The 22,907-nt window shown below is 40.4% G+C and overlaps 1 protein-coding gene across 1 annotated transcript in view; it reads right to left on the bottom strand.

Moving 5' to 3' along the window:
- ccdc88c (coiled-coil and HOOK domain protein 88C) overlaps positions 1–22,907 on the bottom strand; it is a 58,788-nt gene that overhangs the window by 19,737 nt on the left and 16,144 nt on the right. Inside the window, exons 4-21 of the mRNA XM_084742201.1 lie at positions 15,144–15,213; positions 14,656–14,714; positions 13,254–13,337; positions 11,637–11,780; positions 11,082–11,317; positions 10,420–10,501; positions 7,688–7,846; positions 7,264–7,410; positions 6,053–6,203; positions 5,778–5,959; positions 5,501–5,638; positions 5,073–5,357; positions 4,156–4,953; positions 3,349–3,476; positions 3,084–3,225; positions 1,833–1,982; positions 1,450–1,611; positions 1,059–1,336 (exon numbers count right to left, since the gene is read on the bottom strand). Coding sequence (XP_084598327.1) covers positions 1,059–1,336; positions 1,450–1,611; positions 1,833–1,982; positions 3,084–3,225; positions 3,349–3,476; positions 4,156–4,953; positions 5,073–5,357; positions 5,501–5,638; positions 5,778–5,959; positions 6,053–6,203; positions 7,264–7,410; positions 7,688–7,846; positions 10,420–10,501; positions 11,082–11,317; positions 11,637–11,780; positions 13,254–13,337; positions 14,656–14,714; positions 15,144–15,213 — 3,395 coding nt within the window. The remainder of the gene's footprint in view (positions 1–1,058; positions 1,337–1,449; positions 1,612–1,832; positions 1,983–3,083; positions 3,226–3,348; positions 3,477–4,155; positions 4,954–5,072; positions 5,358–5,500; positions 5,639–5,777; positions 5,960–6,052; positions 6,204–7,263; positions 7,411–7,687; positions 7,847–10,419; positions 10,502–11,081; positions 11,318–11,636; positions 11,781–13,253; positions 13,338–14,655; positions 14,715–15,143; positions 15,214–22,907) is intronic.

Here is a 22,907-nt window from a genome sequence, read left to right as displayed (position 1 = left end):
TTATTTTAATATAGTAGATACATTTTAAAAATCAGCATTTAGGTAAATACAGGTATCAGATCATACACTGGTAACAAGATTGACCAAATGATTCCAGAGAATTGTCTGAGTTTCAAGGAGTGTTGAGCTGTGGTTATATGGTGGCAATCATACTGTGACCTACAGCCACTGGTGGTGGTAAAATACAATGTGTGTACAAGCTGTCAATAGTCAACTCACTACACTCGAATGCTAGAAACACTGTATGTTTGTGTTCACACGTGTGTTTCATGTGACTCCATGCATCTGTTGTTCAGTATGAAGTTGCAATAAATGTTATTTTGCCTCAGTCCTTAATAATATCTTGTTAGATGCTAAATATGTTATAAGAAATATATCAAAATGCTCTGTTTTCTCCTCCTGTAAAATGTAAAAATATTTTTGATGACTAATCATGAACTCATGTCCAATAAATATGATTTGAGATGTTTTGCTGCCAGCTTATCTTATAAAACAACATTTGACTGTTGCAGTACAATTGTGTTTGGGTTTTAGTTGGCAAAAACTCTGTTTAAAAAAGTGATTGAGGTCTAATGTGTTCATTTAACCTATATCCTCTTCCTGCTGATATAACAGGTGAGGCAGGTAGGGCTGGAGATGCTCCAACTCCATATTCATCCAATGTATTCGCTGACCTGCTTTCATTTGTTGTTATCAGAGCTGAAGGGTTTGATTTAAATCCCTTTCGTAACTACACACAGCTTACATAGTCATTGTCTCACTGGGAAATAAGTCACATTAGAGAAACTAAATATGTTCTAATCAGCATTTCACTGTGACAGAGGACTACATTTGTTTGAGCTTCCCCCATTAAAAGCTAATGAAATGCTTATAAAAAACAGTTTCATTTGAGTTAATTTGTTGTCTGACTCACACCATTTCTGTCAGTCACACAAAATTAATTTCCTCAATGATAATTTTTTGTTAATGTGTTTATCTCACAGGGTTATTGTAGAGGATTCTGCAAGCTGAGGATTATTAAAGACTGTTGGGAAGGTTTAGTAACGTTCTTCACTTACTTGCTCTGCAGCGTCCTGTGTTCACCCTCCAGCGCCCTCTGTTTGCTTTTCAGTGTAGTGTGCTGACTGATGAGCTGCTCGTATTCGTGCGCCTGCCTCTCATGAACGCTCAGCAGGCGTTCGTGGTCGCTGAGCACGCTCTCTCTGCCTCGCCACGCCTCCTCGCGCTGCCGCTGCCACGACTCCACCTCCGTCTCCAAGGCGTTGACCTGGCCCTGCAGCACAGTATTCTGGGCCATGAGAGATGCACTCTGGGAGGAGAGCGTGGAGTTCTCCACCTAAGAAACAGTGAGATCCATTAGAACTCAGTGGTAGTAAAACAACAACAACAAAAAAAAAAGCACGGTGTGGAGAAATGTACTAAAAATTCTGCTACTGTTTTACAGTTTACCTGTAGTTTAGCTGTCTGTGTGTGTAATGCTGAATTCTGCTCCTGCAGGGTGGTGGTGTGTCGCTGCTGTGCCACCATCTGACTGTTGAGAGATGTGTTTTGGTTCTCCAGCTGTTTGAGCTGCTCCTTTAGTAGAAGGCTTTCTGTCTGCAGGGAGGCATTCTGGGGAAAATAATGACACCAAAAAGGATTCATAAAGGTGAATTAAGAATTAATTATTTAATAGGCAAATAAGCAGATAAATGAACATTAAATATGCTACATAAAATATGGATTAACACACAAACACAGAATAAGTTGTCAATCTAAATATATGGGATACCCAACAATTAAAACCTGACCTGTGAGATTTTTATTCAGGAATTAAAAAAGGAAAATCTTACATTCTTTTCTACATCAATAAGATGATCTTTGATTCGGAGCAGTTCAGCAGTGGCTGACACTTGACCCCTGCCGCTCCCAGAGCGCTGCTGGGAGTTGTGATTTTCTTCCTCCTCCTGTTGCTGACGCAGGGCAGCAGCAGTCTGACGAGCCTACAGCAGAAAACAAAATATTGTGACACAGTCTACAACATCTTCTAATAATACAGTGCACATCTAAACAATTCCTAAACGATATTACGAAATAATGATGTCAACTCAATTTTAGTCCTTGACATGTAATCTTTGGTTGATTGTTTGATTAAGACTGTGACTATTTAGTAAATTAACTTTCCTCAAAAAATTAGTTCTTTAAATAAATGAAAATTTATGTTATAAATATGGGTTAGTGCATATATCTTGCCTACAAAACACAAGGAGTATGCTTTATGATCTGTTAATGGCATTTCAACATCACACTGATGTAGGAAATCACTAATCCACTTCAATGTTCACGTGGTTAAGTGAAGCACTGAGATGGATAAGTGGGAGTGAATGAAGGATGAGGAAATGATGATGACTTCATCTCTGAGTCTCATTACAGCACAGAGGATGACAGTAGATATTTGGTTTAACAATACAGGTTTGTTTTATTTACTCATCAGCTGTGTCTGCATTCAATTTTTTTCTAATTTTAATCAAATTTTGGATAAAAGGCAAAAAGAAAATGGGAACAAATGCTTCTTTCCATTCACTACATTGTGAAAATATTAGTTGGCTCAGCGAGATAAGCAGTGGGTGGCGCCAATTCTCCAGTTGCAAAGCCATTATACCATTGCAGAGGAGAATGGCACAATAACATGATGTAAGTAAAGGACTGCCAGCCAAACTTCAAATGGTGAAAAAAAAAGTAGAAAACAAGATGGAAATTTCTCATGTCTGTTAGATTCATGTATTCATGTGAGAATGGTCACACCAGATCTATGTGGAGCCATGATGGACATGTCATAGAACCATGGAAGAAATGAGGACACTGTCAGAGGAGAAAGAGCTAATCACCCAGGTGAGTTAAATATTAGAAATATTAGAAAGTGCTTCAATTTCCCATTAACCATATTAATTCTTTTTCAAAAAAGGAAAAACTTTTTTGTAAAATTCAGGATGTTTCTCTCAAATTTTGATGTCATACTTCAAAACATGTATAAAAATACATGTAAGGAAATGAAAGGAAAGGAATGAAAGTTTTTCTCCAAACATCTGTACACATGTCCTTACAGTAGCCAGTTCAGCACGTAACGCAGCGTGGAGTGCGGTGCTCTCTTGTACTTTCTTTTCTAAACTGGAGATTTTCTCCTCTTTAACCTTCATTGTCTGTTGGACCGTCTCCTCCAGTCGAGACTCTAGCAGCTTGTACCTGCTGACATACACACAACAATAAATCAGTCACTCATCTGAGATTCAGTTCTACACACAAAATCATTTTAATCTGATCACTAGCCCTGTAATGGGGCCAAAATAGCAGCACGCAAGAGAAAGCTACCTGTCCTCCAGTGTGTGTTCCTGCTGCAGTAGTTTTTCTCTGTTCAGTCCGATCTTCTCCAATTCTTCACTGAGCCGCTCTAACTCAACACTTTGCTGCTGAACACTCAGCTTCTCGGACACCAGCTCCTGTGCACACAAAGATAAAATGATATATAACTCAACAAACACATACACATGTTCACACAGAAGTGCATGTTGGGGTTAGAAGCATGCATACTTTAGGATACCTGATGTTAATCTTGTATTAAAACTGGAGATAAAGCAGTGTTTTGATTTCAGTGAATCAGACTAACCCTTGAAAACACAAGACAAGTCAACAAACTGATCAAGGCCGTTTTTGCCAAAGGAGTCTGCTTGCTTTCAGCAGCAACAGTTGGCTATGATAACAGCGGAGTCCCATCGGATGAAGAGCAGTCTCATAGCAAGGTGAAGTGTTAAAAATATACTAAATATAACATACATTTATACTGATATTTATTTTTACAGTAGCTAAAATATGTTTTTCTGCTGACCCTGTCCACAGCAGTACACTGATTAGCTTCTGTGCTGCTACTTCTCCTACACTTACTATGGATAAATACCTCAAACAACCTCACCTAAAAAAAATCTGAAGTATCCCTTTAACCTAAATATTGTTTCAGCTCTTTCATCCTGACGAGCAGAAAATTATTTTAAGTCTGTTCTTCATTTAGACATGATATAAAATGAACATGTTCGCTCCATGAAAATCTTCCTCATGTAGGATATAAAGAATAATTTCTAAAGATGTTTTTGTGTGACAAGTCTTGAGGCTTTTCCTTCTCACCTCTCTCAGAGTAGCCAGAGTCCTCTTGTCAATAGTTGCCTGTTTTTGCAGCTCCTTGTTCTCCCTCTCCAGCTCCTTGGCTTTGACTGCCACCTCCTTCAGCCTCTCCACCTCTTTACTCAGAGCAGCGCCCTCTTTCTGCACTGTAGCCAATCGTCTGCCTTTTTCTTCCAGCTCTGTCTCTTTGCCCTCAAGCAGTGTCCTCATCCTCCAGCTTTCCTTCTCCAGGTGCTTCCTCCCCTTCTCTGACTGCTCCAGATCCAACTGGAGCTTCCTCCTCTCCTTGTCAACTTCCTCTCTCCTTCTCCGCTCCTCTTTCAGTTCTTCCACTTCCCTTCTCACTTCTTCTTCCTTGGCCTGCGTCTCCTGCCTCTCCCTCTCCACCTCTTCCTTTTCCTCTTTGCTCCTCTGGACTTCCTCCTCTAAGCGGTGCTTCTCCTGGTTCAAAGCTGCCACATTCAGCTCCAGCCTCTCCACCCTCTTCCTCTCTCCTTGCACCTCCTCTCTGGCCTCCTCCAGCCTCCTCTGCAGCTCCTGTGTCTCCTTCTGTGCCTCCTGATGCTCCTCCTGCAGGGTGGCCAGGCGGGCGGATGAGGAGCGCAGGTTTTCCAAGGAGCAACGCAGTTCCAGGTTCTCCTTAGATAGCAGGCTGCTCTCCGCCTCGTGCCTCGCCAGTCGCTGCGCCTCCCGCTGGGCCTCCTCTGCCTCCCGCTTCAGCCTGTGCACCTCCTGCTCCATGGACGACATCTGCTTTTCTAATGCCTCCGACCGCTCGCTGCATGCTCGCAGAGACTCCACCTGGAGGCAAAATAAAGAAGTACATTTTTAATCAACTGAGTTAACTTTTAAGAAAAAATACATGAATTAACTGTACATATAATCTATAAACTATATATAAAATAGTTTATGTTTATGACCTCTCTGTTCAGGGCGTCCCTGTTCCTCTCCAACCTCGCCGCCTCTCTCTCCACCTCCTCACACCGCGCCGCCCTCTCCCTCAGCCTCTCTGCCTCCTCACTGGCTTGTTTGAGTTGCGTTTCTAAGCTGGCCAGTCGGGAGCTGGTGTCGGTGATGCTCTGGTGCAGCAGGCGGTTTTCGGCTTCCACCTCGCGGACCCGCGCCACGTTGTTAGACTGAGCGCGCTCCTGGAGTGATGCCACCGCGTCAGAGAGGTGCTGCTTCTCGCTCTCCAGCTCTGAGATCTGATTGGAGAGCACGAGTGGGACAGGGCGTCAAACAAGTCTCTTATAATGAATGTTTACCATGTCAGTTACACTTTCTATGATATCTAGCACTGTATAATTATAGCTATACTTAATAATGTAATATTTCATATTCTTCATACCTGTCTGTCCTTCTCTGCTCTCAGAGTGTGCAATTCTCTCTCCAGACTCTGTTTTTCCTTCAATATTTCCTCGCCCAGAGACTCCATGTCCTGATTGGTTAGCCTCTCCTGGTCCAATAAACCCTGAAGACGCTCCAACTAAACAAACAAACAACGAAAGAAAATAAAGATGCTGCAGTTATTAGTAACCTACAAGTATAAAAAGTAATATATAACTTAAACATTTAAAACTGTAACTATTCATAGACAGGGACTTAGACACATTCAGTCTGCCTACCTTTTTGCTGAGGCTTTGGTTCTCCCTGTCCAGCTCCTGGCTGTGGAGCTGCTTCTCCTGCAGGGTGTGGTTCTCTTCTTTCAGTCTCTCTATAGAGGACTGCAGCTCCCGGTTCTCCTTCTCTAGCTTTAACACCCGGCTGGAAACACACTCGTTCAGCTCATGGACCAACGACTTACGAGCTGCAGCAGAGAAAAATACTTCGGGCTCAGCAAAATATAGAGAGTAATGTAACAGGACGTAACAATATCATAGAACAAAAGTACGTGTCTTACTCTCTGTGTTAGTGTTGTCATGGTTCTTGGTCAGCTGTTCCAGCTCCCAGCCGAGATGAGCTGACTCATTCATACTCTGTTTCTGTCCGATCTCCAGCAGCATATTCTCCTCCACCAGCTCCTCCAGCCGCCTGCGTTCACTGTCCCTCTCCTGCACAACACACACAAACCTACATCAGCAAACCTAACAGTGACGAGTATTTTCACAAGCAGTATAAAAACAGTAACAGGCAATATTTTGTGCTGATATGAAATGAACAAAATGGGTAAACAGTGGCTGATAGCAACTAAGTACATTTACTCAAGTAGTGTAGGTAATTGTAATTTATTTTTTATAGTCGCACTGATTACTTGATTAGTCAATTTAAGGAAAATTAGTTTCCAACTATTTTCAAAAATGTCAAACATTTGCTCCAGCTTCTTAAATGTGAGGATTTGCTGCTTTTCTTTTGTTTTTTTTCAATGACAGAAAATTTAGAGTCTTTGGGTTTTGGACTGTTAGTTGGAAAAAAAAAAAAGCAATATGAAGACGCCATTTTGGGCTCTGCAAAATTGTGATAAGCAACATTTTCACATTTTTTTAGATGAAACAATTAATCAATCAATCGTGAAATAATTGTCAGATCAATTAGTAATGAAAATAATGGTTAGTTCCAGTCCGACTTACATCCTAACAAAATATAACCAACAAATATATTATGATTTATTATTGTGGATAAAGAAAATTGTTACTGATCCCTTGGAATGGAAATTCACAAGATATCTAGCTGTTAAACAGGTTACATTTACTTCCAAGTGCAACACTAAAATGATGTAAATATTAATGCATTAATAATTATAACTCAATACAATATTAACTATTCTGAAATGGGTCATTCTGCAGAACGAGTACTTTTACTTTTGTACTTTAAGTATATTTTTGATACTAATATTTTTGTGCTTTTACTTGTAACAGAGTATCTCTACACCATGGTATTGCTGGTTTTACTTAAATACATTTTTAGAGTACTTCTTCCACCAATGAAAAAAACACAAAACAACACAAAACCTCTGACACATACAGTAAGCCCTCATTCATAAAATATGATACCTGATAAAACCACAGACGTGATATAACTTATAAATGTCTAGTATTATGTGGAAAAGCTTTTAAAATAGTCTCTACATGACATTTTGACTTAGAAATTGTTGATAGTGGCAGAGTGTATTACCATTTCCAGGTCGTGTATTTTAGCTCGTAGTAACAGGTTGTCCTTCTCCAGTGTGTGCAGTTTATCACAGCGCCCCCTGGAGGCTGACAGCTGCTCCTCCAACAGCACCTTTGTCTCCATCAGAGTCAAGTTGTCCTCGCGAAGCTCCTGAATGACGCCACATACACACACATTGAACACACACTCACTGGACTGCCAGGACCAGCTGCTGAGTCACTCTGGCTTCATAGTGTGCCTCTTCTGTCTATGTGTTTCAGTATGGATAGGTATAAATGTAGTTTAAGATCCTGCAGAAAGTGTCATGTAAGTAAACCAGGCATGGAAAATAATATGTCAAAATATATTAATCAAAGTAGAACTATGTGGTAGTAACAGGGTAGTAGTCCTTAATATGATAGTGAAGTGCAGACTGATGTGTTTGTACCTCCACTCTGGTTTTGTAGAAGTGAACATCGTTGAGTTTCTCTTTACATCTGGTCAGTTCAGTCTCCAGTCGGTCAACCCGGGCCGCTCTTTCCCTCAGTGAGTCGACCTCGTCCCGGTATGCTCTGACCGAACGAGCCTCACAAGACAGCGACTGGTTCTGAACCATGAACACACAGACAAGGACAAAGCCATTAAGAAAGGTCAGGAAACACACTGACATCTACCTTCTGCCTTCAGCATCTGTGCAGAGCTTTATGGTCATTAATGACTGCAAGATTGATTGCCATTTAACAGCTCTAATTCTAATGACAGAAAAATGACAACTGTAGTCTCAGGATTTTGATCTGCACTGTTGGGTTGATTTCCTAAATAAATCATATAATGACAATACAGCTGAATTGAAAGCTAATACAAAACAATTTCAGCTCTTAGGTTTATGTTTATGTTTAGGTAAATGTTTAGTGTGTCCCTTATTCCCTTATTAGTCAACAAGCTATTATAGTGTTATAATGCTACTATAAGGAGCAAGAGTGTTTCAAGTCAATCAACAAGACTGTAGGTGTAATGATGTCATTATTAAATCGGTCAGTAACAACTACAATCCATTTCTGATGTTCGGATTATTTAAATTTATTGTGCTAAAGGCAGGTCACCCATCGAGGCAGCATGTGCAAATAAATAAACAGCATTCAGCAGTTTGTCTTGGTGACAATCACACTAGCAGTGTGATTGAGCATGTGAAGTGAGCAGAATTGATTTGCTTTTAGGGGTATGCTTAGCCCTGGACTAAGAAATTACCCTGGGCCCCTTTTCACACACTGTTAACTCATTCAACTTAACTTAACTTAACTCAGGGTTAACCTTAGCCCAGGGCTATAAGATTCACACTGCATGACTCACAGCTCTGTGCCCTGATTGAATGTGATGTGAGTGTGCGTCAGAGTATAAATCAGTTTGATTGCATCATTTTTAAGGATGTTAATGTTTAATCATTAACCGATGTATTGCTGGGGGTGGCATGGTGGAGCAGTGGTTAGGACTGCTGCCTCACAGCAAAAAGGTTCCGAGTTCGAATCCCCCAGCCAGCTGGGGTGCTGGGACAGGACCTTTCTGTGTCTGCATGTTCTCTCCAGGTACACTGGCTTCCTCCCACAGTCCAAAAGCAAGCAATTGGTAATTCTAAATTGCCCATAGATGTGAATGTGGGAGTGAGTGGTTGTCTGTCTCTATGTGTCAGCCCTGTGATGAACTGGCGACTTGTCCAGGGTGAACCCCACCTCTCACCCAATATCAGCTGGGATAGACTCCAGCCCCCCACGACCCTTCAAGGATTAGCGGTTATGGACAATGAATGATTAACTGCTTTTAAGAATTTAACAGATTAAAAATAATTGCACCTTGCACCAGTTTTGTCTGGTGGAGACATTTGTTGAATTAGTAAATTTAAAGTTAAAATGAGAAAAAAATGAGAATGACAAAAAAAATGTGTATTTTCTTATTAATTAAGAATGAGTAACTGATTATTAGTGTTTTCAACTATCAGTTAAGGAGAATGCTCAAATTTTTTTATGATTTTCAATGGAAATGTCCAAACTGGCCACAAGCAACGCAGTGCTGCACAGCATGATGAGGCACACTGTTTTCAGCTTAACTTTTGTTAGATGTACTATTTTTCCTGTGTTGAAAGCGCTGCAAAACGGTTAAGGAGTAATTTGTACGATGCCTCCTCATTTAACTACAAAAACCTAAATAAGGTGACAGATGATTGGTGGGAAACTGCCAAGAAGCTGGCTAATCAAGATGAGTGACCATCATAAATAACAACCTCCTTGCTGTTGGTTTTACTGTCATTTTCAGTAAAGAAAGATATAATTATCACAATATAAAACATGTTTTCTGTTTAAAAAAGTATGAACATAGGACCATAGTAAGTACTAATTTCTGATCTACAGTGCACAGCTAATAAATACATGGTTTGATCACATGACAGAAGTGTATATTTTACAGATTCAGTGTAAGCAGAGAGTATCTGATGTTCTGTGATGTGACTGCATAGTCGGATGCTCATGTTCAGTTAGGACACAGTGTAATGTTTATAATCTGGAATGACACATAGCTGCTCTTTAACAGCCTTTGGCCAAGTTTGACACTGACACCTTTCTGCCTATATTTGGTCAATTTTTAAGGGATAACCCTGCAAACTCAAGGCTAACCCTTCTCCAGAGCAGGACTCCCTTTCCCTGGTGCTAAGAAGGTCTAAGAATCTCTTAGCCGTGGGCCAGCTGCAGTGTGAAAGGCCCTAAAAAATACTTTCATTCTGTGGTTACATGAAAACTACATTCAAACTTCAGCACTTTGTTCATGCTGGGCACGAAGAGAGCCTGTTCAAACCTGGTCCAAACCTTCCTGCCAGTACAGGGAAACTTCCATACATTGAGGACAGGGAGTTGCAGATGAAAATAAAAACATCTAATCAGACTCAGACTCAAAAGATAGTCAGTATTAAGAAACTCACATAACTTGAATGAACCATCTTTACTACAATTAACAGCAGAAAACTGCCAGTAAGCAATGAGAAAAACCCTGTGTAGAATCCAAACAAAGATTGTGTAGGGTATCTCCAGCCTTAGACAGAAACTATGCAGTCCAATCTGCTTTTCCTCCATTATTTCCCATTATTTTCTTCTAATCAAACAGATCTTACACTACTGGTTATAAGCTGGTCCTGACCTCTTGTTTCAGTCTCTGTAACTCCTGATCCAGACGCTCCACCTCATGTTTTGAATCCATCAGCTGCTCCGTCTTCTCCTCCCTACAAAACACACACACAAATAACAGTCCAGCTTCAATAAAAAATTTACAATCCCTCCAGTTGTACTGTATAATCAGCCCCACACCCTGCTAATTTCTAGATAGGTTGATAGTAATTGAAGAGTTTGACAACTAACAGTAATGGAACTAGAGAAACACACAGCAGACTTGTTTTACTGTAAGTCTTCATGATTTCAAGTTGCTGTGTGTAAAGTGGGAGCACACGGTTTACTTCCAAATAGATGGAGCCCCTATGTAATTACATTGTAGATCTATCAGAACTAGACAGCGTAATAAGCTGTGTTGGATGTACAATGACTTCCAGCTGGCTGCTGCTTGTGTCACCACAGTTCAGCCTTAAACTCATTCTACAGACCTTTTGGACTCTGATGCGTAACAATATGAAATGAGCTACTGCTTTAGCCACGTGAAGATTTGTGTGTGTGGTCTTCACTGTGAGCTGCAGCTTTTGTATTAGTAATCATAAAATTACACTGCTGATGTAAAAACATGAGAGCAGCTTGAAATGATCTGATAGTTTGTGTAACATCACAGTTTTGGTTAAGTTGTAGCAGACTCACAGTTCTTGTCTGTATCTGCGGAGCTTGGCCTTGGTATCAGCAAGCTCCACAGACAGGTGCTGCTTCTCCTCTTTGGTCAGCCCAGGCACAGTCACAGCTGAGCCGCTGTTATTCACTCCCACACCTCCTCCAGAGCTCTGCCCACGCTCCGGGCTGCTCAAACCCAGGTTCCTGCACCCTTCTGGGGACTGCTGACTAGACAGATAGTCCCTCTCCTGGGTCAGATCCACAATCACCTGGAGGGCAGAGGCATTTTTAATGAATTCTTAAAGTCTTGTTTTCTCATTGAAACAATGTCACAGGCAGACTTCTGCAAACTATTAATGTCTTTAAATTGGACCAATTTTCACACAAAACATAAATGTATCAATTAGTGTGTTTCAGTAGATATGTAATCAAATTCACTACAACATATCCAACATAAACGAAGTAGACAATAATGGTTGATCTTTATTAGAGATTTTGAAAAACGAATTTTATATATAGAGAATATTACTGGATAATATTAATAAAATATTAATATCAGCCTGGCAGTGGTTGTTCTGTGTACATTACCTCACTGGCTTTGTCTCTCTGGTCAATCAGTTGCCGTAGCGACACAGCCATGTTGCGGGACATGGGTTCCAGTTCTTCATGTGTGATCTCTGAGCCCTCCTCCAGCCAGGACAGGTCCAGAACATTAAGCTGGTTATGAGTCACCTGCAACAAACAAACACACACAAAATGTAATGTGGCAAAATAAAGCAGACGGGAGGTTGTATGTAGCATAGTGACTTCCTCCTTGCATAAAGTAGGACAACTGTTTACTTAACCACTAGAATTTTTATGTTTTCTAAAATTTCCCTTCAAGGGTTAGCTTAAGTAGCTTCAAATTCAAAACATTTTACTGGGCCATTTTTCGGTTATTTCTTTTATACTTATTACCACTGTAAATCTGCTTGACTTGTTTGATGCATCTGGAAATCTTGTTTGTTTTGAACTAAAATGGCATCATCATTAGCCTAATGTCATCATCCAAGTTATCCAGAAATAAAGGGAAGTAAAAGGCTAAATAAACAAGCTGTCTGAAATTATGAAGGGTCCAGAATATACAAATCGAAACTGACAAGAGTTCTGAAATTGATTATTGCTGATCAAGCTGTTATTGTCCTTTAATGTCAGCTGATGTCAGACATGTTTTCATGCTGCATGGATATAAAACACTGCACATGGTTTCGGGCATTTCTAGGAGGTTGTACTGACCAGACTTAAAGATACAGTTCTGATTTCTTGAAGTGAGGTACTTACCCATAGTCAGTGTACAGTAGACGGCAGTCTACTGCTGCCTCAATCTGTTAGTTTTGTTTGGGTCATTGTGTGACTGTGTATTCTGTGCGTTCACTAAAGTCACACAATAACACAAACAAACTAACAGATGGAGGCAGCAGTAGACCAGCATCTCCTGTGTTCTGTCAGCTAAACTGGCTGTCTGGTTAGTTTGCAGAGAGCAAAATTTGGGTTATATAACAGCAGTTTCCTGGCAGAAAAGTCTGTCTGACTGAAGGTAAAGCAGTGGAAAATATTGTAAGTATAGTGTACACTTAAACTGATTTAGATTTTTTAGGCTATAACGTGTTGTTGACCCTGTCCACAGTAGTACATTGTTAAGCTTCCTACAGTGGTGGTACTCCTGCTCCTTCTCCAAACTTGAGTTGTGCTGACCACCATCTACTGCAGGTAATACAATGACTAGATAAGTAACTCATACAACCGCACTTCAAAAAATCAAAACTATCTTTGAAGGAAACAATAACTGAATGTAACAAGGGTTTCTTCTCATATCTGATAGTGGTATCTGAATGACACATTAACCGAAATGTGTTGCTCCAGTATCAACAAATCAGTAACATCTACCAACACATTATGTTGACTAGTGAACAGGAAGAAGATTTAAGATGTAAGAGTAGATAACTCCATCCGCCGAAGAAGAATGTGAGATATGGTAACCATAGCCCAAGAAAAAGTCAACTGTCAATTATTTCATCAGTTTTCTTCTTTATAATTTATATCATTGGTATTCATCATTTTCAGTGAGGATTTTAGTCAAGCTGACGAACAACAAATATTTGAATTTGTGATTAACATACATATTACTGGTTTATTTCTATCATAGAGCGATTGTGCTCTACTGACCTCCTGGATGTGAGAGACGATGGCAGCTTGGGTCTCGATGTCCAGCAGCTTGATCTTCTCTATCATCTCCTCTTTACGCTCACACTGACACACACACACACACACACACACACACACACACACACACACACACACACAAACACAAAGGAAACACATTTGAATAAAATCATGGTTGTTAATGATTCTCTTTGTGCCAAGCAAAACAGGACTATGGGGAATTTAGTTTGATGAACACTGTAAATGGCAAAGGGTTATTTGACCACTGCTGTCCTGGGAAAACTTGGCCTTCAAGGCTTTCTGGCATACAAGGCTTTAGGAAGTCAGGCGACACGATATAAAGAACAACAAAGTGTGTGTGGCGAGCAGGTCATGGTATATGACTGGGTCAAACACTGGACTTTCAGCCATGTGACTGGGTTTTGTCTTGTGTGTGAAGCACTTTTAGACTTAACTGACTTATTATCTTCATTTTCATTCATGTTGTCAGTTTTTTGTCTCTGTTTGGTTAGATTTAGCCAACAAAACTACTTGGTTAGGCTTAAGAAGACTTCATGGTTTGGGTTAAAAGAGATCATTCTAGCAGAATGCTTTCTGACAGAAACTATGGACGCTAACATGTCCAACCACTACTGGGGTGGAGAATTATTTTGTACAGCATCAACAACATTTTCATGTGGCTATATCCACCCCTCCCTTCCTCTGTCTTTCCATTCATCCCTCCCTCATGGCCTTCCTCTTTTCCTGGAACCAGTAGAACCAGTACAGGTAGGCAGGGAGACAAAAGGAGGGAAGACTGAAAGAAAGGGAGGGAAATTAGGAAGGAGGGAGAGGAGAAGAAACAGAACAGCCACAGGCGAAGGAAGATAAGAAAAAGGCAAGATGAAAAAAAAAACTGTTAGGTGGGTTCAGAGCCACGGGAGAGGTGGAAATAAAAGACAACAAAGCACTGAACAAACAAACACACCTGCACCCAACCTCCCACATGACTTGCCCCTCCTCTTTAATTACACCTCACCCAATTAACTCTTAACTCGCCACGTCTGTCTGATATTAAATTAAATTCAGGTTTCATAAGAATGCCTTTCAAAATGTTGTTTTTGTCTATACTCCCAAAGTTATTTTTGCACTCAACCATCTAAAACCAAACATTATATACAGTAGCACCATAATGCTGATGGTTATTACTGTATATAAATCATGACTATGTCCATTTTGACCCACATCCAGTCCCACCCTGCACCTTATCAGCAGGCACAGTGAACGGCTGTGCTCAGACATGCAAAACTAAACAGACAGAAATACACTTCCTAAGTGAGACTGGATGGTACAATACGCTGCTGTGTTTGGGCGTGTGTGTGTGTGTGTGTGTGTGTGTGTGTGTGTGTGTTAGTATGTGTGTTACCTGGACAGCACAGCCTAGTATCAGCAACAACAGTCTCTTCAGATCCTCCATGCTCTTAGCTGCACAAAACAAATCACAGGGACACACAGTCCTTCAGCCTTTAAGTGTGTCTTTGAACATAATGTTTGAAGAAATGATCTTAAGGTTGATGGTGACTGAGGCTGGTTCACACCTCAGACAGTGTTACAGTGTACCATGCTGCAGCTAACCTTTCGTTCCTGACTACAGACTCTCTATTGATAGTCAATTTAACAGCAACAGCACAGTTTTTAAATTTGCAAAGACAATATTGACACTTTTAACATGTGCACTACTGCCAAAACAATTCTCCCAAAGTTGACTTCACTGTGGTGAATGTAATTACATAAATACTGTACATATACACTGTATGGTTATGAGTGAGTTCTTTGCAATGTCTCACATATTAACATCCTGCAAGGAGGTCTGGAAATATGTAACTGAGTGTACGATGTGTGGGAGTGTGTTACCTGATAGTGGATCCTTGGCGATGCCGAGGATGTTGGGAAGGGGCATGACTATTAACTGCTGTAAGGTCTCCTGTAGTAGAGAAGAGGTGGGGCGGGGTCAGAGAAAACAAGAACAAATACATTTTCTATTCCATGGTCATAACTATGACTGTGCACAAGATTGATAAACACTGTCTGTCAGTAGCCAACTGGGGAGAACAGAAGCATTAAGGTGGGTCCTTGTCATCTTCAACTGGGACCCCTTAAATTTGAAGAACACTGCTGGTTTGATTCAAGTCTGGGACTTCTGTTGCATGCAGTAATTTGATTGAATTATGAGTGTTTTTTTTAAATTTAGTAACGTTCATCGTGCTCTGGGGTCCAAAAATACCCCACAGCACAAGGGGTGCAAGGGGCAAATTGTCATGCCATACTTGATAAAACTTGATAAAACACCAGCTAATGATAAAATCAAATTCAAACATATTCCAAACCTTGAAAACCAATGTTTAAAATTAAACATTTTCTAAACTTTCAAGACTTTCCATGAACCCTGTAAACTTTGCATGAAATCTGGTCCCCAAACTTACTCTGACATTTGTATGTAAGTTTCTAAAATTGAAAGTGTGAACTTGTGTAGCACACAGGAGCTATTTTGATTTCTGTAGGCTATAAAATAAAGATTGATGCCACCTGCAGAAACTCAATCTCCATCAGGAAAAAACACAAACAGGATGTCAGGACTTTGCCCGCTGTTTACCTGACAAGTGACTTCTGTAAAGTACAGTGAATCTTATCACCATCATAACACTGAGCAGAGAAGAAGACAAAAATATGTTGAGTATTTTAACTAGTAGTTGCTTCTCTCACAGCAGTGTGTTTACTGTGGTGTTGAGGAAGCACAGCAGTTCTTGTTTTCACCAGAGCTGCTCAGCTTCGACTAAAACACATTTTGTAGAAATAAATCAAAGTCCAGCCACCTACTGACCCAGACTTGTGTGCCTACATGTTTGCATGTGTGCACAGGCAAGCAGCCAACAGGAAACACCCTGCTGTCGACAAAGAGAGTGTGTGTGTGTGTGTGTGTGTGTGTGTGTGTGTGTGTGTGTGTGTGTGTGTGCGTGTGTGTGTGTGTGTGTGTGTGTGCGTGTGTGTGTGTCTGCATCAGGAAAGAAACAGCCCACTAGGAGGGCATGCTTTCCATTCCAGAATATCCTCTCCTGTCTCCCAAAACACAGACAGGCTGAGAAAATATGAGATACTTTCAACATTTTCTTATTAACCTGAATACATCAAATGCTGTCACAGAAAGCACTGCGGGGAGACAGGCAGAGGTGCAGTGTCTTTATCAAAACATTTAATTTGTCTGCCAAAGCAAGTTGTTTTTTTAGATGAGGAAATATGACAGGAGAATAAGGTCACATAGGAAGACATTTGATTTAGAGAGGGGACACATGGGAGGAGACATGCTGATGACCTGAGGAGAAGGGAAATGTTCTAATGGGAGTGTGTGTGTGTGTGTGTGTGTGTGTGTGTGTGTGTGTGTGTGTGTGCGCGTGTGCGTGCGTGCGTGCGTGCGTGCGTGCGTGCGTGCGTGCGTGCGTGCGTGCGTGCGTGTGTGTGTGTGTGTTCTGGGTGTTCTGAGATGAGGGAAGTGACTGTCAGCAGGGAAGGGCTGGCTGGAATAAAACTCAAAAACATAGCACACACCTGCACACAGCCTCACACACACCTTCTCACAATAGATAAAGATATCAAAATTCACATGTGAGCTGTTTCCAAAGCAGGCATGGACTGGAAAATCCCAGTCACATTTCTCATGTATTTCAAGTATTTGGTCACTGTCACAACTTAATGAGATATAGGGCTCTGGTGTAGAATGTCATCTGCTAACCAGGCAAATAAACGCACTATCAGCTTACAGTACGGTTCCAGCTGAGCTGCACGGGCAGCTTTGAGGTACTGCAATACCTGCAGATACTGTTACACTGGCCTATACACTAGGAGGTAACGAGAGACCCACCAGTCTCTCTGTCTTACACACACACACACACACACACACACACACACACACACACACACAAACACACACACACACACACACAAACACACAAACACACAAACACACTGTACCGTGTGAATAAAACATGGGAGCTGGCTACCAGATGTCTTTAAGGCACAGCAGGAATTCAGCTGTAACACACCGTTAGTCTGGAAGGTTTGCCAGCAAGTTTTTGTTTGTTTCGTCAAGACACACTGCACATGAGGTCAACAACAATTAGTGCTAGGTGACATGACTCATAAATAACATCTCGATATTTTTAGGCTATGCCACATTATACAATATATATCTCAATATAAACTTCTCAAATAGTGATGATCTTATAGAATAGGATGCATTGCTGTAGATTAATTGACCCAACAGCGTATAAAGTATGGCTGGGAGATATGGACAAAATCAAATACCTGTCCAGAGTCTGATAAGTTCAGAAAATTACATCACTTCACTGTAATGCTCCCTTTAAAACCAAGGGATGACAACACTTATGCCATTTCACAATAAAACCAAAATCTAAGATGATATCGAGTCTCACATCACAATACTGATATAATATTTTCATATCTCATAGCCCTAACGACACTCATTAACTAAAGACTAAATACAGTTAAGTCTCAAAAAGAATGTGAGATGAAATTTTGCATGAGCTGTCAGGGTTCAACGTTATTCCCACACTGTGAGCCTTCTCCAACACAACATTAAAGAACAACAAGAAGAAGAAGAACCAAAAACACAAAAGAAGGACTATGAAAAAACATAATAGCAGTGAAAATTTAGGATGGATGTAATAAATAGTTTTAATTGGATAGAATCTGACATCTCTACAGACATAGTGCACTGCGGTGTGTGTTGCCAGTTTCCTCAACTAGCCAAAAAGCCTGGCTTGTTTCTCATCAGAAAAATCTTTCGCAGGGAACACAACGTCACAGCCTGTTAGGATGAGTTAAATTGCCTTTTCTGAGAATAAAGACAATAAAAATGAACGAAAATAGAATTAAACAGTTTTGCTTTTCTTAGATTATTAGCATTAGTGGGGCAAAAAATGTCATGTGTGGCACCAGAGAAAAATCTATATTGTTATATGAAGAATGGTTTATTCGCTTTAGGTCATCTATCATCAGGACATGATAACTTAATGCTTAGCATAAAAACTTGCAAACATGAGAATTATAACAGACGAAATATGAAGATGTAAAATTTTGTAACACTCTTGTGTCTAAAAATTGTCTGTGCTCAAACAACAGGCTGTGAGAGTACAATACTGTTTGATTACTGCTTTAATTTTTCATGGTTGAATAATCAGTCAGTGTTGTAAAATGAATAATTTATCATTCTGTTTGTAGGTTTGTGCCATCAGATAAAAAGGGCAACAACACATGCACCTTTCAATGCATAAATATAAGAAGAAGTATAAATAAGCTTTATACTTTGTCATCTTTAAGGGTTGATTCTTGCAACACGATATGAAAGCATGCAAAAATGTTTGTATGGTTCCTTTATGAGTCCATCTTCCTTTGTTGTTTTGACTCAGCCTACAAATCACACACTGTACAAATTTAGACTCAATGGTTTAAAGTTAGTCCAGACAGAGCGTTTGTGTGGTTTTGGCAACTTTGTCAGCAGACGCTACATAGTGTGAGCGCAGTGTGAAAACAGATGCTGTAGGTGCTGTTATAAAGATGCCCCCCCCCCCCCCCCCCAGGGAATAACATATCACTCAGGAACTGACCACAAGGCTGCTGAATGCACAGGAAATTTGTTTGCACTTAATAGTGGTAGAGAGCACTCATAAGGGACAAAAACGTGGAAGAGATGAAGAACGTGTCTCCCCAAAAGATCATCTTCAATCTTAGAATATGATGTCACCCTCAGCTCCATAATAATGTATGACAGGAGTTGCAGTGAAACTAATAGCCTCTATAAATTTAGCTTTTAATAAACTTTCTAATCAGATATGAGGGGTCAGTGTTATTGGTCAAACATATGGATATTCTTGCTCTCCAGAAAGTTGTTAAGACAGGACTGTGACAGGGAATTATACCATGGCTAAGGTCAGTGCTAACAAGCTGGTTTTTTATTATAGATGAGACAGATAGACTTACACTCTGCTCTCTGGCTAATACCACCTGCATCTGCATTATATATACTAGAATTATGGTGTATTATTTTTGTGCAAGCAATGTGTCAGCATTCACACATTAAATCCCAAGTCAGAGTGAGTGAGGTGAATGTCTAATCAAAATGCACTCTGTTTCTGACTTTTGCTGTGTGTGTGAGTGTGTGTATAGTAGTGCCAGCTCTGATCTATAGATATTCTCCTGCAGCAACATCACCAGCAGGATCTAACACTTAAAACTGACAAGGGATCAATAAAGCCTGTTACATGACCCATTTAGACACACACAGACACACAGGGCCTAAATCCATGGCCCACTAACACACTGGGCTCACATTTCTAATCCCAGATCAATATAATGGTGGCAGCTAACAGCAGAACTGACTTTAACTAAGCTGCTAGTTTCAGAGGTCCACATCTTTCTCACCACTTAAAAAATACAAACTGATCCCTCTCCTCTCCTCCTAAGAAGTTTTGTGCTGGTTTCCTTTTAGTTAGATCTAGTCACATTGATTTAGACAGCCAAATGTCAGATAAAATATCTCAGTGGGTTTTACAGGCCAACACCAGGAATGTGTCCTGATCCATCCAGGCTCTCTGCCCAAAAAGTCTCAAAATCTCACCACTGTTGGGCAAACTGGTGACCCCGTGGTCTAAGGCTGTATTCAGACCAAATCAGGCGTTGCAATGAAAATGCCAGTCATCTCATTCGTTTGAAAGGGGGCAGAGTGGGGGTAGGCTGCAGCGGTGGGAACCACAGGGGATGCCGAAAAGTTGAGTCAACTTTTGGAGAAACTCGACCCGAGTCGCTGACAAGACTGTTCCACAGTCAGCCTGGAATATTGCTAAAACCAGGCAATCTTCATGGCCAAATGGATGATATTCTCCTAGTTGTGTCCTCACTTGGTTTATAGCTTTATAGCTTTATATTTAAATAGCAACATCGAAAAGCTTCCTTTGGTTTGTGTCTACATGTTTGTTTGACAAAAAGAAAGAGAAACAACGTAGTGGTGGTTGTTTGGTTATGTTCTCAATGCAAATAAAGACACCCACACCCCTCCACAGCACAGTATAACCCTGCACTAATCACCGGAACACCTAATGTGATCTGAATACAACCTAAAAGGGACAGGAGAAGAATAAAAAAATACTTCACTGCAGTACATAAATAAATTGACTAAGGTCCAAAGATAGAGATGACAATCATGGAAAATAATGCTGATTTTACTGGGAATATGAAGGGGCAAAATTGTATGTGGATCAAACTTACAGCCATTTATTTACACTTACTGCCATAGTGCTACTACTATCACATTTTTACGTGATCACTGTACTTGTTATCTAAAATCGCCTGCATTTGCACAATGTGTTGAAGGCATTAAGGTAACTAAAAGTAAAAGAATGACTATTCTCAAGTATCAAAGACAAACATGTTAATCACGTAGTCTCGCATAGCCAAACCAGTTTCCACAGCGCAATATCAATGCAGGAGAAACATGTGGCTCTACAGATGATTATTCTGCTCTAGGGGTAAAATGCTCCAGCTGGTCTGTATTTCTTTAAACCATTCACAGTCATCTTGGGCGGTACAAAGTCCAGGATGCAGCGGCAGTGCTCCAACAAAATAGTGTCGGGAAGAACTTATTTTGGCGCAAGTTGTTTCACATAGTGGCAGAGATTTTGAACACACAGACTACGGATGGGGAGGAGAATGCTGACCTGAAATAGGCAGCCAATGGCAGGCTTATTTCAACAGTCTACATCTGGTGAGTCAGCCTAACTCAACCCTTCTGCTCTGACCAAGCCTACAAGACACAGTTGCAGGAAAATGCATGAAATATCAAAATAACAAATACATAACTATTCATCAGGACAGACGACAAATGAGGATATTAAGTCTGGATGAAATTTGTAGGAAGAGAAAATGTATGTTTCTGTGCCTCACAGTTTTGAAGTTATGAGGAAAAACCTAACCCATTTTTACAAATACTCCTATAAACAGTCCCACAGTGTCATTATATGCAAAGCTAAAATAAAAGCAAGGCCTTTATTCCTAATGTTCCATCTCTTTTATCTGAAATCTGATGTCTTGAGACATTCTACTGACTGACAGACAAAAAGGACCAAAATTATAACTTTCTTTGCAGAAGTCAAAACAGCAAAATTTTGGTTGAATCTCATTTCACAACAGATGACATGTAGCACAGGACTTTGTGAAAGACTCCTGTAAACTGTTACAAGACCTGCTGGTGTCTTCAAAATAAAAATTTGCTAATTTGTTCCTTAAAGACTAGTTTATCAAATTTTTTTTTCAGAGGGTGGAGAGTGGGGTTTTCAAAGGGTGGCTAACCGAAACAGGGGGACAAGTGAAGGCTCATTCCTTCCTCCATAGTTACTCCTCTTCTGTCCTTTCTTCTCTTTGTGTTTCTTCTATTGACACAGAGAACATTAGCACTGTTTCTGAGCCCACAGTCGTTCCCCTCTACCAGCTAAAGAGCTGGAGATGACCACATACACACAGTCACACACAGTAGCTCAAGTTAGGGAAAAATCAAACACTCTAATAACGTCATGGTCAGGCCTCAACCCTCCAACACACACACACACACACACACAAGTGATTCCTGTTAGGGCAATATAACACTGTCGACAAGTTTGACCAGGGTCAATGTGCATGCCCACACACACATAACACACACAGACTGAAAATTACAATCCATCCGGCCGGGGTGTGTGTGTGTGTGTGTGTGTGTGTGTACGAAGTAGGCCAGAGGATATGCAGTTCAAAACATCCCATGTAGGTTCAGGGCTTTGTTCTGCAGTTCCCACGGTAACCAAGGAGGGGTAAAGTGAGAGTGGAGAGGGGCGAGAAAAAGAGTTCTGCTTAAGTTACTACACAACAATCAAATCTCTTTCACATGAGCCAGAGCTTCACACTGCTAAATGCTCAAGCTGTCAGCATCACACACTGTCATAGTTTTACAGACACTTCCTATCAGCTACTCACTGACTGACACACTAATTTCTGCAATGTGATGATTTTTTTTTTTGCACCAACAATTGAGCTACTTGTGTCAGAACTGGAGTACATTCTTAAAAACTCCCCATACTCATGCATGTTTCATTTTGAGGTGATAAAAGAGCACGCTTGTATTGCCTGCCATTTGCAGACTGTAAATACTTGTGATCTGACCAACCAATGGATAAAGCATCCCTGTTCCAACAATTTAATTCTTTGTCATTCGGTCCTGTTGGTGTAGCTCTGTCTGTCTCAACTTCTATACCCCTCCTATCCCTGACATGAAAATCTGTTTCACTGGAAAAGTGAAGCTTACTCCAACAGATTAACACGCTGTGACTTGTGCTATTATGTGAAATGACTAAGGCAGTCATTATTATGAAATGCTAGTTGACAATATATACTATAAAAACTATTATAACTGTCAAACATTTGCAATTACTGATTTAATAGCTTTCCTTACAAACATAAATTGCCCAGGGCAGAAAATAATGACTTAAATATACACAGCCTAATACTGAAATATACAGGCATCAATAATCAAGATAAACAATGTACTATGGCCAAAAGAAGCCAGATCCTTATCATCCA

The sequence above is a fragment of the Lutjanus erythropterus genome, chromosome 18 (assembly GCF_056507025.1).
Source record: "Lutjanus erythropterus isolate fLutEry1 chromosome 18, fLutEry1.hap2, whole genome shotgun sequence".
In the NCBI taxonomy this organism is placed as follows: domain Eukaryota; kingdom Metazoa; phylum Chordata; class Actinopteri; order Lutjaniformes; family Lutjanidae; genus Lutjanus; species Lutjanus erythropterus.
Note: the sequence above shows the minus strand (reverse complement) of the source record. Positions and strands in the feature narration are given on the sequence as shown.